An 18155-nucleotide genomic window follows, 5' to 3' on the forward strand; every position below is an offset into this window, starting at 1 on the left:
TTTAGATTGAAGTATTAACAATGTTCTTTGTATTTCTGCTGTTAAATTTGTTTATTATTATTATTATTATTATTCCTGTGAGGAACTCCTGTCAGTAAGGTGTTAAATTCTACCATTAAACATAAACAGAAATGATTTAATTCACTTCCAAATCACAGTAAACATGTTTTTAATCATAACTCACCATGTTCAGCCTTGTGCATCACCAAAAATCACCAGAAATCCATGAAATGTTGGTGAGATAAACTACAGACTCTAACGCAGCTCCGTCGCACAGCTCAGATCAATTAAGGGTTCGAACAGCATTGTGGGTAATGTAGTTCTGTACACTGTTACCTGAGGTGAAATAACATCTTGTACCCAGGACCCATCGCAACCCTGATCAGAATGTAAATAAAGAACAATATACACTTAATGGCTAAAAGTATGTGGACACCCCTCATTATTGAACACGTGCTCAGTCACAGCATGAAGACACGGTGTGAGGAACTCCACTGATCTGAACCCTAACAAACACCTCTGGGATGAACTGGAATGTCGACTGTGAGCCAGGCCTTCTCGTTTATCAGTGCCTGTCTTCAAAATGATCGTCTGACTGAACAAACTCCACATAAAATATTTTGTAGATGCTTCTGATGCTTGTGCTTTTGACGTCCATCCAGCTCACGCTTCACCTCAGAGTAACTTCTGCTTCTCACTTCTGTTTTTCAACCTTCAGCTCTTCTAGTGAAACTTCATAACTGAGAACTAATTATGATAAAATTCTAACTAGTCGACGGCTTTACCGTACCTCTGCTGTCTGTGAGGAGTTTGGTATGTTCTCTGTGTTTCTGTAATTAAAACTAAATCTCTGAAGGTGAATTGGCTGTCCTGACCTAAACTCTAGGTATAAGTGAGTAGGTGAATGGGTGATGCCCTACCTCAAGTCTTTCCAGATGGCACCACACCCACCGCAGCCCTGACCACCACAGCCCCACTTTTGCTTTGCAGGCTGAGCAACACATCACTTAAGCGCAACCTTTAATGCGAGTTGGATTTGTGTTTGATTCTGGTCCTGGGTTTGATCCTTCTTACTGTTCACTGTCTGTAGGGGATTTTGCATGTTCTCCCTATATTCACACATCTATATTCTGCATCTTTCTGCAGAAAGTGGGTTGGCTGGTTGGAATTGGTTATAGGTGTGAGTGAACTAACAGCCATTAAACTGATAACAGTATCACATCACACCGATATATCATCCGACCTTTATGTATTTAAGGTCTGTGCTGAAAGTGAGAGAATATATAGAACGCTCTATATGGACAAAAGTATTGGGACACCCCTTCTAATTACTGAATTCATGTTGTAGCCTAGTGGTTAAGATACTGGACTAGTAATCAGAACGTTGCCGGTTCAAGCCCCACCACTGCCAGCTTGCCAGCTTAATCCTCAGTTACTTAGACTTGTGTACTGTAAGTCGCTTTGGATAAAAATGTCTGCTAAACGCTGAAAATGTAAATGTGTTTCAGCCACAACAACTGCCAACAGGTGTAATAAATCAATAATATTAAGGACATAATATAATATTATTTATTATAATAGTAATGAATGGGCACAAATTCCCATAGATATGCTATAAAGTCCTGTGAAGCCTTTTTACTTTTAATAAATGGCTGTTGTTGTAGCTGAACAGATCACATAGAGGTCTTAACAGTTAATTTAATGCATTTTGTTCAGGTGTCCAAATACTTTTGGCCATATAGTGTATTAAAGCTTGTAAAAGTAGCTGCTCGTACTTCTGAAACTCTGATGAGCCGAACACCGACCCGAGTACGTTTCACAGCACAGCTTTGTGTTTTTACTCGCCAGTGAGCAGAAAATAAAATGCAAATAAGATTTAATAACAAAAACAGATTTTATTAGTACAGTAGTGCCAGTTAAACAAACAAACATGAGGACGTGTTTTATTTCTGTACAGATCAGTCAGGTTTAACACTTCTGTTTGTGCTTTTCGATGTAAGAGGAAGTTTAGTGTGAGGAGTTAATAACGCTCGAGCTTTAGTTTGTGCTCCAGTAGTCCGAGTTCATCTGCACGTATGGCATGAAATCATCCACGTATACACACGTATAGAACGTTTACTTCAGTCTTCAGCGTGAGCAGCAGTCAGAGCCGTGTGATCCAGCGCAGATCCGACCTCACAGCTGTGAAGAGAAGCAGATCATTCAGTGTTCAGTCATGGTCAAAAATCCCACACGAACTCTCCAAGCTCCAGATGCATGTTTACTAAACAATCTAGGAACCAGTAGGTGGATTGAGCAGCAGTTATGGGCCTGCTGGGTCATGTCAAAATGTTAACATGTGGTGGCGCTGTTACCGGCCTGGTCGGGCACTCAACCACGACAGTAGGCTGTGTCTGAGGGAAGGAAGGCTGGTTGGGGTATGAGCTCCCTGCAGCTGTAGCAGCTGTAACTGTATGCAGTTGTAGCCTAGCGTTTAAGGTACTGGACTAGTAAGCAGAATGTCGCTGGTTTAAACCCCACCACTGTCAGGTTGCCACTGTTGGACCCCTGAGCAAAGGTCGCTGGATCAAATGACTGACTGAGTAATGACATCAGTAAGCAGGTGTACAGTCCGTGTGTGTGTGTGTGTGTGTGTGCGCTCTCACCGCCGTGATGAACTTGCCCGGGTCGTTCTGGAGCTCGTGATCTTTATGGAACAGGACGGAGGAGGACGAGGAGGAGACGGAGGAGCAGAGGAAGGACGGAGCGTCGGTGTGGAAGGAGTCCATGATGAGGGAGGAGTGAGGGGTGAGAGTGAGAGTGCTCACACTGTTCACTCCATCGCTGGAGGCGCTGTGAGAGGACGACTCGGAACCCTCTGTGACTGCGCACACACACACACACACACACACACACACACACACACATAGAGATCTTTAATCAGATGCACTATAATGATATAAACACTAGAGAATAATTCCTAATCTAAAACTGCTGGTGTCCTCATTTCCCAAATATTCACAAATTATTATTCAAAGGAAGTTAAAGTCACACATTCACCCCCGTCCCAAGTTTTTTGGAACTTCAAATTTAGCAGCCATCTGATTTAGAATAAGTAATATACACTATATGGACAGAAGTATTATGACGCCCTTCCAATTGTGAAATTCATGCTTTTCAGAAGCAACAACTTTGCTATAATAGTTTAGGGAAGGCCCTTTCGGGTTACATTTACGTTTTCTTTTTACGACTTTATCCAAAGCGACGTACATAACAGTTATAGTGTACAGTCTGAGCAACTGAGGGTTAAGGGCCTTGCTCAAGAGTCCAACAGAAGCAACCTGGCAGTGGTGAGGCTTGAACCAGGGGCGTAACTACCGGGGGGCAGGTGCACTGGGGCCCATGGCGGGTGGAGGCCGTCCACGACAGATACAGCACACATACAGTACCAGTCAAAAGTTTGGACACACCTTCTCTTCAGTGGTTTTTCTTGATTATTTTTATTTTCTACATTGTAGATTAATACTGAAGACGTCCAAACTATGAAGGAACACGTATGGAATTATGTAGTGCACAAAAAAATTTTAAACAAACCAGAATATGTTTTATATTTTAGCAACTCTACCTCTGCACAGCACAACTGATGCTCTCAAATACATTAAAAAAGCAAGAAATTCCAGAAATTAACTCTAGGCACAAACGTTAATTGAAAACCGTTCCAGGTGGCACATCATGAAGCTGATTGAGAAAATGCCAAAAAGTGTGCAAATCTTTCATCAGAGCAAAAGATGCTACTTTAAAGAATATAAAATATAAAACATATTCTGGTTTGTTTAACACTTTTTTGTTTACTACATAATTCCATACGTGTTCCTTCATAGTTTGGACGTCTTCATTATTAATCTACAATGTTGAAAATTAAAAAAAAATCAAGAAAAACCACAGGAATGACAAAGTGTGTCCAAACTTTTGACTGGTCCTGTATATGAATGAAATTTGTTGAGGGGGCCCCAATTTTTTATTGTGGGGCCCATGAGCTCCTAGTTACGCCACTGGCTTGAACCAGTGACCGTCTGATGACTAGTCCAGTACCTGAACCACTAGGCTACGACTTGCTCTTGTAGTCTATGGATTGCGCCCCTGTGTACAAAACAAAGCTCTCCAGTGTCCTGCACAGATCCCTGACCTCAGAAACACTCCACAGTTCTGGGATGAACCGGGACATCGACTGATCAATCAGAGCCCAGCCATACAAATGCTGTCACTGTTTGACTGAACGGGCACAAGTTCCCACAGACATACTTCAAAGTGAGAAGCGACTGTTATTGTAGCTGAACAGATCACACAGAGATTGTCCAAATACTTTTGGCCATATAGTTTTTATGAAGCTATACATTTTATTTATTGTGTCTTTGTACTGTTTGTAATTGAATACACGTCCAAAAGAATGCGCAGTTATTTAGGTGCCATGAGGATATGGCCCACATACCAGACTGGGCACAGTTTTAGATTTCCTGACACAGGCCTCCTATTGTGCACCTCCGAATGGTTAACCCTCTCGGACATGGTAGGCCAGTCATGTCTGTGCAGACGCCCCTTTTGCTGATAGCACCACTGAGATTCGAACCAGGTTAGTGAGCTTTACCACCGTGCCACCCGAGCGCCGGCAGCGGAACGATAATAAATACGTCAGAATGATATAAGCGTGTGATATTTAATCACGACTGAATTCACATCTGCGCCCTGATGAATGAAAACGTTTCACTTCTGTATCTAACGACTGAAGCGTCACTTCGGCTTTTCGCTCTCCGCGCTCAGGCTTGTTCGCAGGGTTGCGTGTCAGTTTTATCGCGTGGTTAATAGCACCCGCGCACACACACGCTAGCTCAGCCGTTACCTCTGGCTCTTCGTCATGGCCGCGTTTTTTCACTGTTCAGCTCAGTACCAGTTTAACCACATACAGCTCAACACCCCCCCCCCCCCCCCCAACTCTAAACACTGACGTATTTTCTAACAATGAGCAGCACTGCGCTGGTGAAGGGCCTCAGTTTCCTGTTTTACATCCTGTGTAGCTCAATAACCGCACACACACTGCCGACCTGACCATCCAACAGATCAGCCGCCGCACGCGGACCTGTGCAGCGCGTTCACGTCTTCACTGCTGGCTGTCTGAACCAGGGTGTGGTGTATCTGCGTCTGCATTTCGATGGATCCCAGCATTATAAGAGCGGGACCGTTATCAGATGTGAAGAAATATTATAAGGTTATCAGGACAGAACCCCAACATGCTCCGTGTGATCGTTTCATACTGAACGATTTTGCTCGAATTTCTGTGTCCACACCAGCAGCTTCACTACACACAGAGATGCTCCTGTCAGATGTTTGTACATACACTATATGGTCAAAAGTATTTGGACACCTGACCACCTGACCACTGATATTTTCAGCTTTGTATGATCTTCCGGTTCATTCAAAAGCTGCTGAGTGGGGCAGAGGTCAGAGCTTTGCGCAGGACACTGTGCTCTAAATTCCACAAGTGTAGATGCCTCGACCAGACAGCAGGGGTCGCAACTGCACAGCGGCAATGAAACTCATTTGAAACTCTCCTCTTCCCTTAGGCACGGCCAGTTGTGCCTGTTTGGGCTCCAGGTCAGGCCGACAGTATGTTACAGTGAGCAAATGAACAGAAACATGAGACAGTTTATGTGTGTGGGACTGGGACTCACTCATGGGTTTCTGGGCGCCGGCGTCATGCTCCAGTTCGTCCTCCTCGATGCAGTCGTAGTGCCAGTGGGCGAGGGGCAGGTGAGGGGCGGAGCTGAAGAGCGGCAGGTTGAGGGAGCTGAGGAAGGACGAGGACGAGTGGCTGCTGGAGGAGGAAGAGCTGCTGTTGGAGATGGTGGAGTGGGGTCTTTTAAACGGGCTGCACTGCTCGGAGGAGGGCGCGGCGGCCGAGGAACGAGCGCGGGACTCTGTACGGAACAGGAGAGCAAGAGGAGGAGAACGTTAATAAGTGAATATAGTTAAGAACTATACAAGAAGGGGCTCAGATTCATACCAATGTGTGACAAGAATCCCTGTTTCAGACCCTCAGACAGTCGTGTGTCTGTGTAGGCGCCCGGCCAGCTGATAGCAAAGCTGAGATTCAAACTCAGGGGCTTGAGGTGTCAGTATTGGTGGGCTGAGTAGTAAACAGCAACAGGGTCGCAGTGGATCCTGCCAGTCCATCGCCAATCCAAGGCTTCGGCCACCCCAATACCTCAGACAGTGCCAACCATGCCTGTGTAGATGCTTGGTTGGTCGATAGCACTGCTGAGATTCGAACCCGTGTCTCAGTGGTGGTGGGCTAGCATAATAGTGCAGTGAACATTTAATTTTCATGTTTTACCACTGCTTCACCTCGTTTAGGGTTGCAGTGGGTGGGATTTCCCAGCAAGCACTGGGTGCGATGTCGTAATTCGGATTAAAAACACACAACAGACTGAAGATCTGAGTTTGGATCAGTCCAGTCCATCATTCCAGTACAGACGTAAAACACACACACACACACACACACACACAGGTGGTGTGAGACGTGACTCACAGAACAAATTCATACCTGCAACCCACCATGATACGATCTCAGGTCATTCAGCAGCTGAAGAGCCCACACACACACTTACACACACACTTACACACACACTTACACACACACACACAACATATGAAAAGGAAGTTCTGAACCCTATCAGACAGCGATCTTAATCCTCACTGTGTACCTCCATGTAACTGAGTGAGAGATCAGAGGAGCATCAGGGCTATAATTACCCCCCCGGCTCACACTCAGGGCACTTAAATCCAACAATACGGGTGTTTAGAACAGAGGGAGAGCAGGGCGGGGCGGATATGTGAGGGGGGCAGAGACGAGACGAGACGAGACGAGACACATCGTACCTTTTCCCTTCATAATGTAATCGACAGCTCGGTCACTGATGGCCGCGTCACTCGGTTTGATGTCCATAAACGGCTTATTGCCGATTCCCATGGAGACCATCTCCTGCATCCTCAGCTCTGTTCATCACAGAAAACACACCTCAGTTCAAACAACACACACGCACAAAAGGACTGGAGCACAGAATTCTGGGATCTGAGGTAGTTACAGTAGAAGTTGGCTCCCAAACGGAATCATAAAAAAATGAGTCCCGATAAATAATTTTAGGAGGCTGTTGGGCTCCCATAAACATTCCACAACAGCTCACTGAACTGACCCTGGAGTGATACAGAAATGATACAGAAATATTACTGGGTTAATACTGAAGTAATACAGAAATGATACTAGAGTGACACTGGATTAGTACTAAAATAATACTGAAGTGATTCTAGAGTGATACTGGAATAATACTGGAGGGATACTGGAGTGAAAGTTGAGTAAAAATGGAGTAATACTGGAGTGATACTGGAGTGAAAATGGAGTGAAAATGGAGTGATACTGGGGTGAAACGGGAGTAAAAATTGAGTGAAAATGGAGTGATACTGGAATGATACTGGAGTAAGAATTTAGTAATACTGGAGTGATACTGGAGTGAAAATGGAGTGAAAATGGAGTGAAAATGGAGTGATACTGGAGTAAGAATTTAGTAATACTGGAGTGATACTGGAGTGAAAATGGAGTGATACTGGAGTGATACTGGAGTAAGAATTTAGTAATACTGGAGTGATACTGGAGTGAAAATGGAGTAATACTGGAGTGATACTGGAGTAAGAATTGAGTAATACTGGAGTGAAACGGGAGTAAAAATGGAGTAATACTGGAGTGATACTGGAGTGAAAATGGAGTGATACTGGAGTGATACTGGAGTGAAAATGGAGTGATACTGGAGTGAAACGGGAGTAAAAATGGAGTAATACTGGAGTGATACTGGAGTGAAAATGGAGTGATACTGGAGTGAAAATGGAGTGATACTGGAATGATACTGGAGTAAGAATTTAGTAATACTGGAGTGATACTGGAGTGAAAATGGAGTAATACTGGAGTGATACTGGAGTAAGAATTTAGTAATACTGGAGTGATACTGGAGTGAAAATGGAGTAATACTGGAGTGATACCGGAGTGATACTGGAGTGAAAATGAAGTGATACTGGAGTGATACTGGAGTGAAAATGGAGTAATACTGGAGTGATACTGGAGTAAGAATTTAGTAATACTGGAGTGATACTGGAGTGAAAATGGAGTAATACTGGAGTGATACCGGAGTGATACTGGAGTGAAAATGAAGTGATACTGGAGTGATACTGGAGTGAAAATGGAGTAATACTGGAGTGATACCGGAGTGATACAGAAATGATACTGGGACGATACTGGATTAATACTGAACTGAGTCTAGAGTGATACTGGGGTGATACTGAAATGATGCTGGTTTGATAATGTCAATCCAAATCATCTTATTTATAACATTTATGGAGCTGAGCAGTGGTAGCTCCATGGTTAAGGTACTGGACTAGTAATCAGAAGGTTCCTGGCTCAGGCCCCACCACTACCTTGTTGCCACTGTTGGGCCCCTGAGCACGGCCCGTAACCCTCAATTGCTTGCATTGTGTTCAGTGACAATTGTAAGTGACTTTGAATAAAAGTGTCCCAAAAATGTCGTAAATGGAACTAAAGACCAGCTCGTATTTAAAAATATATTTGATACGACTGGTTCCTAAATTTAAATGTTACTTCCTCTTCCAAGGTTCTTAGAAGGTTTTGTTTTAACCATTAAAGTTTAAAGTGAAACTGTTTAATTCACTCAGTGTATTAATAATTTACACTATTTAATTTATGGTTGCAGATTCGGACTAAAATAATTTTTCTGATTTTATTTGATTTTCATTAACTGCTTTGTCCTGGTCAGGGTCGTGGCTGGTCCGGGTCCACCAGGAAATACCGGATGCAAGGCAAGAACACCCTCGACATGGTGCCGATCCCAACCCCTGACATATCCAGTCATTTGAACACACCCGGCAGGCTGATAGCATCTGCTGAGATTCAAACCAGGATCCTAGCGGTGGTGGGCTAGCTTAGTAGACCGCTGTGCCACCTGAGTTCTAAAATAATTGTATTTAATGTAAACAAATTTTGGCTGAATGGAGCAGGTACTGTAGAACAATGTAATGGAGTAATACCACTCCTGTCCAGTAGAGGTTCCCATCACTTAACCCTAAAGTAAAACATTATGGATGCCTGTTTACTCTCCTTGTTGTTTACACAGTCTGAACTGTCTCACCGAGCCCAAAGCTCAGCGGTGCCGTGATGCTAAGCTGACCTCTGTTCCTGAGCGCTTGTCTCCACAGGATCTTGCCGATGATGGAGGTCCAGGCCGCCTTGCTCTCGGCCGAGCTCGCCTGCAGGATGAAGGTGTCCTGCGACTTCCTGCGCCTGAACCAGATCTCGAACCGGAGGCCGCTGTCGCCCACGTTCTCCGTCATGCCGATCTCCGCCGTCTGCAGCGAACGGCAGAACACGAACGGAACGTTACTGAACCATGCGGACGCTAACGACACCCTGACGACGTCTGGCCTGACCAGCGATCACACGCGCTTCACCTTATAGGACTGTTTGTAGATGTAGATGTCGTATCCTCCTTCGATCTTCTTGGTCTTGCTGAAGAGGATGAGATCCTCAAACAGGAAGACGTGTCGGAGGTATTTCCTGCGCCCGCACCACACGATGAACTCGTCCTGGCACCTCAGCTGGCCCTGCTCCTTTAGATTCACCTAAAAGTACGATGAATGTGCTGACAGAATATTTTTTATTATCTGAGGTGCATGATCGAGATGTAATTCTGCTGCTTACATCACATCCTCTGATGGCGTCCATGGCGAGCAGGTCGTTGCCGTGACGCAGCTGGAACTTGACCATTTCCTCGGCGGTTTTAAGATCGGCGAGCTCCTGCTCCTGCGATTGGCCGCACTCCTTGATCAGGTCCTTCAGCAGCAAGGCGTATTTGCTCGTCCTCTGGATGGGCTTCAGCAGGTAGGACGCCAGGTCCATCTTATCCTCCAGCTCCACCTGCTTATCCTGGAACACGAGTGTGAAAATGATCACGAGTGGCTTGATGAGTGCCGGGGTGAGGTCAAACACCTTCCACGTTCTCCCCGGTCACCTGGTATGAACATTTATTTATTTATTAGGATTTTAACGGCGTGTTTTACACACTTTTGGTCACACACAGACACGTGGAGAACATGCAAACTCCACACAGAAACGACCTGGACCGCTCCATCTGGGAATGGAACCCAGGTTGTGAAGTGCAGACTGCACCCTCACTGGTATGACAGCATTCCAAAACTGACCCCTACTGACCCTAGTCCCTCTCAGCTGTAGCCTAGTGGTTAAGGTACTGGTCCAGTCATCAAAAGGTTGCCGGTTCAAGCCTCACCACTGCCAGGTTGTCACCGTTGGGCCCTTGAGCAAGGCTCTTATCCTTCAATTGCTTACGTTGTGTACTGTCACAGTTCTGTAAGGTCTTTAATAATAATTTTAATAATAATAAATAGTGTTTTTAGAAGGATGTGAGATTATTAAGATCAGAAGGAATGAAGGTGGTGCGGTGAGACCACGCTCCACCTGTGTAGCGGGACCTCGGGCCCGTGCTGTGATTTGCATGACCCCGTAGTCGGGCGTGCCTTACCTTGAAGAAAGCGTTGCCGTGGCTGGTGAGCAGGGCGTCGGAGCGTGGTTTGTTTTTGCTGTACAGAGCGTACATTCCAAACTGGTCCTCCTGTGAATGACAGGCAGCGATTCTGATTATTCCTAAATCCTTCACCTTACAAACAGAACCCCGCCCCGCACATTCCGCTCATGCTTCTGGATTTACGCGCTTCCAGAGAGAGGAAACGCCGAAACCGAATGAAGCCGCGGTTCACGTGCTTTCGTATCACGCAGCTTCGCTTTGTTTTGGTTGAGGGAATAAAAAAAAGCTTTATATCGCTCCGTCCTGCCCTGGTTTTAACCTGTAACATTCCCTCACTATTGTTGTTTCTCATTATTTACAGCGGAAGTAAAAAGCTTGATTGACTGTGGGCAGCGTTATTTGTTATGAATTACATTTAACCATGCAACCAAACTCTGCAAACAGAACAATGTTCCATATACTTTGTAATGGATGCAGTCAAACTAGACTAATATACATGGGCACAGAGAAATCACTGACTGAAATGAATCATAGTTACATAAATGACATTATTATTATTGTTCCTACACCGTCAGACTAACAATTTAACTCCTGCATGCAAAACCCAAGGCACTCGGATGGCGTAGGGGTCCATGACGCTAGTGCACCCACCTGGCGGGTCCTGCAATGGACAGCAAATGCCACTTAAGTGCCAGGCACTGCCTCTTTTATTTATAGGGCAGCTAAATGCCACTCTATACTCTACGTTCAATGTACGAGGCCTTGAGGTGCTTGTGTGGACTGACTGTGACATTAATATCAGGGCGTGTCGCGTTCAGCAGACTCACGTGTCGTAGGAAGCAGGCGCTGGCGTAGAGCGGGGCGTGTGCGCAGCGCTCCAGATCTCTGAGGAAGTACTGGCTGTGGAAGTCGCACAGCTTCTCCAGGTTCCCGAAGATGATGCTGCGCTTCCCTCTCAGGTCCTGGGGGAGGTCGGGCCGCTCCATCTCGGGGAAGTAATGCTCCGTGATGTAGGACAGCGAGCGCACGTACTCCCTCTCCGTGGAGATCATCTCGTCCATGATGTGCTGGATTTTACTGCAGGAGAGAAAAAACAACCAGCGCTGGTTCACCTTCCAATCAGCGAATTCAATCAATAAAGATTGAACATCTGCTTGATGTATTGATCCATTCTAACTAATCACTAATCATTCTAACTAGATCCAATCAGTCTGTTTCAGAGTGTGTTTCCCACCTGCTGTGTCTCTTGACGTCCCCCTCCATGATCCTGCCGTGAGCCCTGGAGGGTGAGGGGAGGCTCCTGCTCCGTTCCAGCACTGGACTTTTTAAATGTGGCCTCTGCAGCTTCTTCTCCACACACACGCTGTTGCCCACCTCCAGTCCTTTGATGTAGACCCCCGAGTAGCCGTGGTGACCGGACAGCTCGGAGCTCACGGTCTTCTTCATCATCTTCTTCAGCGGGGGTCTGCGGTGCCTCGCTCCCGGCTCCGACCGGCAGGAAACGGACGAATCCACCGTGCAGTCGCTGTCGGTGTCGTCCAGCAGCGAGAGCGAGCCTTTATCACTTTTAGGAGGGAAGAGAAACGGCGAAGACTCAAAGGAAGAGTCACTTTTGGAATACGGACCCGCCGAGCGAGGTTTTTCATCCTCGAACTCGAACATGGGGGCGGGTTTGATCTCGGGAAGAGAACTCCTGCTCTCCGCGCAGTGTAAATCCGGAGATCTGATCAGTCTTTCTGGATCGTGTGAGCTCAGACGAGGCTCGGACGCGGGTTCAGGACAGTTCCGCGATGCTGCGGCTCTTGCCAGCGTCTCCTCCAGCTGCTTTCTGGTCTCCTGGCACTTCATCCAGATGAGGTTCCAGTGGTGAAGTTGGCGCTGGCTGCCCAGAGTAGTCACCGTCTCATTTAGAGAGCTGAAGTTCTCCAGAGAAAACTTGGTAGCCTCACTGTGGTAGTCCTGCAACGTCTGCAGAACTTCAGGAGAAAAGGTCACGCCACTTTCCTCCAGATTGAGACGTTGGAAGTAGTCCTCACAGTGCGCCATCCACTGTTCAGCCTGCAAGCAAAAACACCACCAGGAAATCTTTCATCTCCGTTACTGCGCTACACTACAGCCATGCTAGTTTAGTAAAGCATCCCATAATTCCCAGCGTACGGCGTGTCCTCACCGAGTCGTAGAACTCGTACAGGTTGGTCAGGATCTCCAGCTCGCTTCTGCGTGTGCTGATTCGCTGGAGGACGGAACCGATGCTCTGTTTGAGCTCCAGTATCGTGGAACTGGATACTTGATCAGAGTCCTGCACCAGCGCCGTGGCCTGCTTCTGCTGGAGCTGAACGAAACACAAGTCGCAGCGACGTTAAAGTGAAATCAGATCGGCTAGAACCAGCGCCAACACTTGGGTTACTAAAGTACAACATTGTGCACCTCCACTGTTACCCGTCTGATCAGTTATTGATCAGGATCAGCCAGTTACAACGTCTGCATGTGATATAACACTCGCACCAGACTGTGATTGGGATTTATGGACTAATAAACATATAGCAAAGGCATGGTGATTAGGCACTCACGCCCACCAGTGCTGAGATCTGCACGACTGGCTGTGGGGAGGGACGGCGGCTGAAACAGGGTTCCTCGTTGTTGGGGCAGTTGCGGCCTCTGCTGACCGGTCGAGGCGCCTGCACAAGCGACGGGCTGATCACTGATGGTTTATATGCTACTATGCATTTAGGGAAGGTCCCTTACCGCTGCCTCCTCAGTGAACCGGTCCAGGCTGTGTCTCATTTCGTGTAAGGAAGTGAGGTTAAATCTGAAGGAATCCAACGGAGCCAAGTGATTCTCCCCCTCCAGTCTGAACCAGTGCTTAATCTACAATAAAAACATCCAAAATTCAAAGAACTGATTCATTACAAAACTGATTAATTAAAGAACTTATTCACCAAAGAACTGATTCATCAAAGAACTGATTCATTAAAGTACTGATTCATTAAAGAACTGATTCACCAAAGAACTGATTCATCAAAGAACTGATTCATTAAAGTACTGATTCATTAAAGAACTGATTCATCAACGAACTGATTCATTACAAAACTGATTAATTAAAGAACCGATTCACCAAAGAACTGATTCATCAAAGAACTGATTCATTAAAGTACTGATTCATTAAAGAACTGATTCACCAAAGAACTGATTCATTAAAGAACTGATTCATTAAAGAACTGATTCATCAAAGAACTGATTCATTAAAGTACTGATTCATTAAAGAACTGACTCATCTCACAACCACACCAATGCAGGACTTGTGATCTTCCAAAAGCACGCAGTACATCCTAATTCTGCTCATTTAATGATGATGTTCAACAAATTAGAAAAAAAGAAGTAAAAATGCTTTTTATTTATTGATTGATTGTTAACAGGATCTAACCCAGCAGTCTCACCCGGTCAATCTCTTCCTGGAAGGTGTGGAACTGCAGCAGGTTCTCCAGCTGATGGAGGGATTTGTTAGACAGGATGACAAGTTTATGAACCTCCTCATCCAGCCGGTTATAGAGCGTACACGCCGCGTCCACGGTGTCCCTGTGTTACGAAACACCAGAGTCAGAGCTGACATCTGTAATCTGTATTATCTCTACATTACGGTATATGTACTTCCTATGTATGTATATATATGTGTGTGTGTATATACAGTATATATTAGCATATATATAGTATATTATCTTTATTGATTGTACTTTATCGGATGTTGAGCAGCTCTACCTGAAACTCTCGACTTCACTCGTCTCCTCTTTCCTGACCCGTGCTAGGAAGGTTCCTCCCTCCATCCTGAGGCGGTTGAGCTGTGAGTCCTCCAGCACGCACTCCATCAGGTTCTTCTGCTGCATGATGGTCTCAGATACGTCCTAGACGATCACAGGCAAACACGACATCAGCTGCTGCCTCGGGATTCTAACAGCGGGTTCAACTAGGACCGATTTCGGACAAACATTCGACATAACTGTGTGTGGTACTTGGGTGCTATCGACCGGTCGGGTGTCTACATAGGGACGATTGGCCGTGTCGAGGCCCCACGATGGATCGGTGTCCTTTCTAAGGATCGATCTAGGCACCCGGCCGATCGATAGCAACCTTGAAAAGCTTGAAATCTCAGCACTGGTGGGTTAGCATGTCTTACCGCTGCACCACCCAAGCGATACCATTAGGAACACACACAGCAGGTATCACAGGCGACCCGATACAGCTCTACAGCGCTCCTAGTGGTTGATGTGCACACTGGTAGCTTACATTTTAGACCACACGATTTGGTTAAATGGAGCTCTGAGTTTTATCATTTGCCCCACATGGTGCAGTTATACACGTAATGTGTCTGACCTTGGCGGTCTGTGGGCTGCTGCTGTCGTGCAGGACGTCTATAGAGCTCTGGAGAGACGAGATGGCGGCGTCACAGCTGCTGGAGAACTGCTCCATTTTCTACACACACGATCACAGCGCCGGTAAACATCAGAAGTTAAGAACATGTAAAATAACGGAGTGAAGCGACGTTGGCGTGCGTACCTGTCTGAACGTGATGAAGTGGTGATGGTCGTACGGAAAAGCGCCGTCCAGGTCTCGTGTGAGCTGGGACGAGTCGACGTGCTTCTGCAGAGCTTTCAGAGACGTCAGAACTTCACACTGAGGATCACAAACATCATCAAGTATGAAACCAAATCTGAACACGAACCTTTCATCATGTCTTCCCCCCCCCCCTTGCAGTGACATTCTTTCAGAACTGCTGGGTCTCAAAAAACTGGAAACTGGGAAACTTTGTGCTGGGATTAGACCTAAGGTGATGTGATGTTCATTTAGAACCTCGGTATTTAATCTGTGGATCGTCCTGCGTTTAAAAGCCACGGTGAAACTGCTGTGAAATTAATTAACAGTCACTTTTGGTAACCCGCACGGACACAGGGAGAACATGCAAACCCCACACAGAAAGAACAGCGCTACCCACTGTGCCACCGTAACACTCTTTATATTTAACTCGTCTTGTACAGGTATGGAAAGGTAAAAAGCATTAAGAAAAAAGGAACACGCTGTTCAGACACACCTCCCAAAACTGTCCGGACACCCGAAGCACCTGCTAAACAAAGACGAATGTACTCACGGGAACGGAGGAGTCCCTCTCCGGTCTGACGGACACCTCCTTGTCCGTGAGTAACAGAATTGAGTAAAGTGCATTTGGCAGAGACGCCTGAGAAAAGAAAACATCAAATGATCAAAACACGTCACATGAATACATACGCTAAACCACCAAAAGTATTCGGACACCTGACCATGAGCTTACTGGACGCCCCATTTTAAAAACATTTGATCTTTTTAGCTAGAACAACAGCCGCTCTTTGAGGAGGCATCTCGCAAGACTTTGAGGTACAGCATGTCTATGGGAATTTGTGCTCGTTCAGTCGAAAAAGCATTTGCTTGTATGGCTGGGCACTCGTGTTGATGTTCCGGTTCATTCCAGAGCTGTTGAGTGGGGCTTAGGTCAGAGCTCTGTGGAGCTTTTACAGAGCTGCTTTGTGCACGGGGACACAGTCAGGTTACAACAGGAAAGGGCATCATATCGAATCTCAGCTCTGCCTTGCCGGCTGAGGCTGAGCGGCCACATGAACAACGATTGGCCTGTTGTTCGGATATGGGCGGGACTAAGCCGGATGAGATTTCTCTCCCATGAGAAAAGAGTGCTCTGAGAAAAGGGTGCGTCTCTCCGTACACAACGCTGAGCTGCACTGCACTCGTCAAAGTGTAGGTGATGAGATGCATACGGCTGCTGCCCACGTGTCGGAGGGGGCGTGGGTTAGCTTCGTTCTCCTCGATCAGAGCGGGGATCGGCATTGGTGGAGAGGAAGCGTGATGCAATGGGGCAATCGGACGCGTTAAAAAGGGGAGAAAAAAGGGAAAAAAATGCATAAAGAAAATATATTTAAAAAAACAACAGGAAAGGGCCTTCCCTAAACCTGTGCTACAAAGTTGGATGCATATGATTTCCTTTATATAACTGATTTATTACACCTGTTTGCAACTGTTGTGGCTGCAACACATGAATACTTTTGTCCATATATTGTACACCAGTATCTAAATCTTCTGGTGCGATTGCTTCTGAAAAAGTAGATCTCAGTGCAGATTCATTACTGGGAGGGGAGGGGGGTTCTGGATCTGGATCTGGATCTCAGTTCAGGTTCTTGTTGATAAATAAAAGCAGTAGGAGAATAAGACTGTGTTTACAATACACAATAATAATAATAATAATAATACATTTTATTTATATAGCGCTTTTCAAGATACTCAAAGACGCTTTACATAAGACAAATAATCAAAACAAATACGTACATACACCATACAAATCATAGTACAAAATCAAAATAGTACATCAACATCAAGAATAATTAAGATAAAAACAAAGAGAGCAGCATAAGACAGTTCATTAAAAATTAGCTAAATTATGAGAGAGAACAACAAATATAGAACAATTTCTTAAAATTAGACAGAAACAGGACAGATTTACATGCAATCAGGAAACTGAAAACTTTACAAGTTTTATGATCTAGGACTTCACATTTCTGTCGTGATCTAAGTATAAAAACTATTAAAAAGAATAGCAAAAATAAAAGCATTTATTTCGTGTTGTTACAAGTTAAATGCCATATTGAATAGATGAGTTTTGAGAAGTGACTTGAATTTGGACAGGTCAGGACAATCTCGTAGGTGTTTGGGGAGAGCATTCCATAAAGATGGAGCAGCTATGGAAAAGGCCCTGTCACCCCAGGTCCGGTGCTTGGTCCTAGAGGGTATGGACAGTAGGTTAGCCTCAGAAGAGCGAAGGCTACGGGAGGGAATGTGCTGATGGAGCAGGTCGGTGAGGTAGGATGGGGCCTGATTATGGAGAGCTTTGTGAGTGAATAGAAGAATTTTGAATTGAATGCGTTGAGCAACGGGAAGCCAATGAAGTTTTTGTAGAACAGGTGTAATATGATCACGGGAGCGAGTATGAGTAAGGAGGCGAGCAGCTGAATTCTGGATATACTGAAGTTTTTTTAGGATTTTGTTAGATGTACCATAAAGGATGCTATTGCAATAATCAATTCTGGATGTAATAAAAGCATGAATCAAGGTTTCGGCGGCAGAAAAGGAGAGTGATGGACGTAGACGTGCTATGTTTTTTAGATGAAAGAAAGCAGTTTTGGTGATGTGATTTACATGGCGGTCAAAAGAGAGGTTGCTATCAAAAATTACACCAAGATTTCGGATGTTAGAAGACGGAGACAAAGTGTCATTATCAATGGTAATTTGAAAATTTTTTGTGGTTTTTGCCAGGGTTGTAGGACCTACGATGATCATATCTGATTTTTCACAGTTTAATTTGAGGAAATTAGCTTTCATCCACAATTTCATTTCAGTGATGCAATTTGTCAGAGTGGAGTGAAGTTCAGTATTAATGGATTTGGAGGAGATGTAAAGCTGAATATCATCAGCATAGCAGTGGAAATG

General features: G+C 45.4%; 1 protein-coding gene across 1 annotated transcript in view; it reads right to left on the reverse strand.

Moving 5' to 3' along the window:
- Nucleotides 1-1875: 1875 nt before the first annotated feature.
- zgc:158766 (uncharacterized protein LOC100009641 homolog) overlaps nucleotides 1876-18155 on the reverse strand; it is a 65015-nt gene continuing 48735 nt past the window's right edge. Inside the window, exons 10-26 of the mRNA XM_062985571.1 lie at nucleotides 15775-15861; nucleotides 15186-15302; nucleotides 15003-15101; nucleotides 14391-14533; nucleotides 14072-14210; nucleotides 13380-13502; nucleotides 12805-12966; nucleotides 11869-12692; nucleotides 11462-11711; nucleotides 10632-10721; nucleotides 9794-10018; nucleotides 9544-9714; nucleotides 9264-9441; nucleotides 6913-7029; nucleotides 5706-5951; nucleotides 2646-2863; nucleotides 1876-2181 (exon numbers count right to left, since the gene is read on the reverse strand). Of these exons, the coding sequence (XP_062841641.1) occupies nucleotides 2176-2181; nucleotides 2646-2863; nucleotides 5706-5951; nucleotides 6913-7029; nucleotides 9264-9441; nucleotides 9544-9714; nucleotides 9794-10018; nucleotides 10632-10721; nucleotides 11462-11711; nucleotides 11869-12692; nucleotides 12805-12966; nucleotides 13380-13502; nucleotides 14072-14210; nucleotides 14391-14533; nucleotides 15003-15101; nucleotides 15186-15302; nucleotides 15775-15861 (3195 nt within the window). The 3' untranslated portion in view covers nucleotides 1876-2175. The remainder of the gene's footprint in view (nucleotides 2182-2645; nucleotides 2864-5705; nucleotides 5952-6912; nucleotides 7030-9263; nucleotides 9442-9543; nucleotides 9715-9793; nucleotides 10019-10631; nucleotides 10722-11461; nucleotides 11712-11868; nucleotides 12693-12804; nucleotides 12967-13379; nucleotides 13503-14071; nucleotides 14211-14390; nucleotides 14534-15002; nucleotides 15102-15185; nucleotides 15303-15774; nucleotides 15862-18155) is intronic.

The sequence above is a fragment of the Trichomycterus rosablanca genome, chromosome 23 (genome assembly GCF_030014385.1).
Source record: "Trichomycterus rosablanca isolate fTriRos1 chromosome 23, fTriRos1.hap1, whole genome shotgun sequence".
NCBI lineage: Eukaryota > Metazoa > Chordata > Actinopteri > Siluriformes > Trichomycteridae > Trichomycterus > Trichomycterus rosablanca.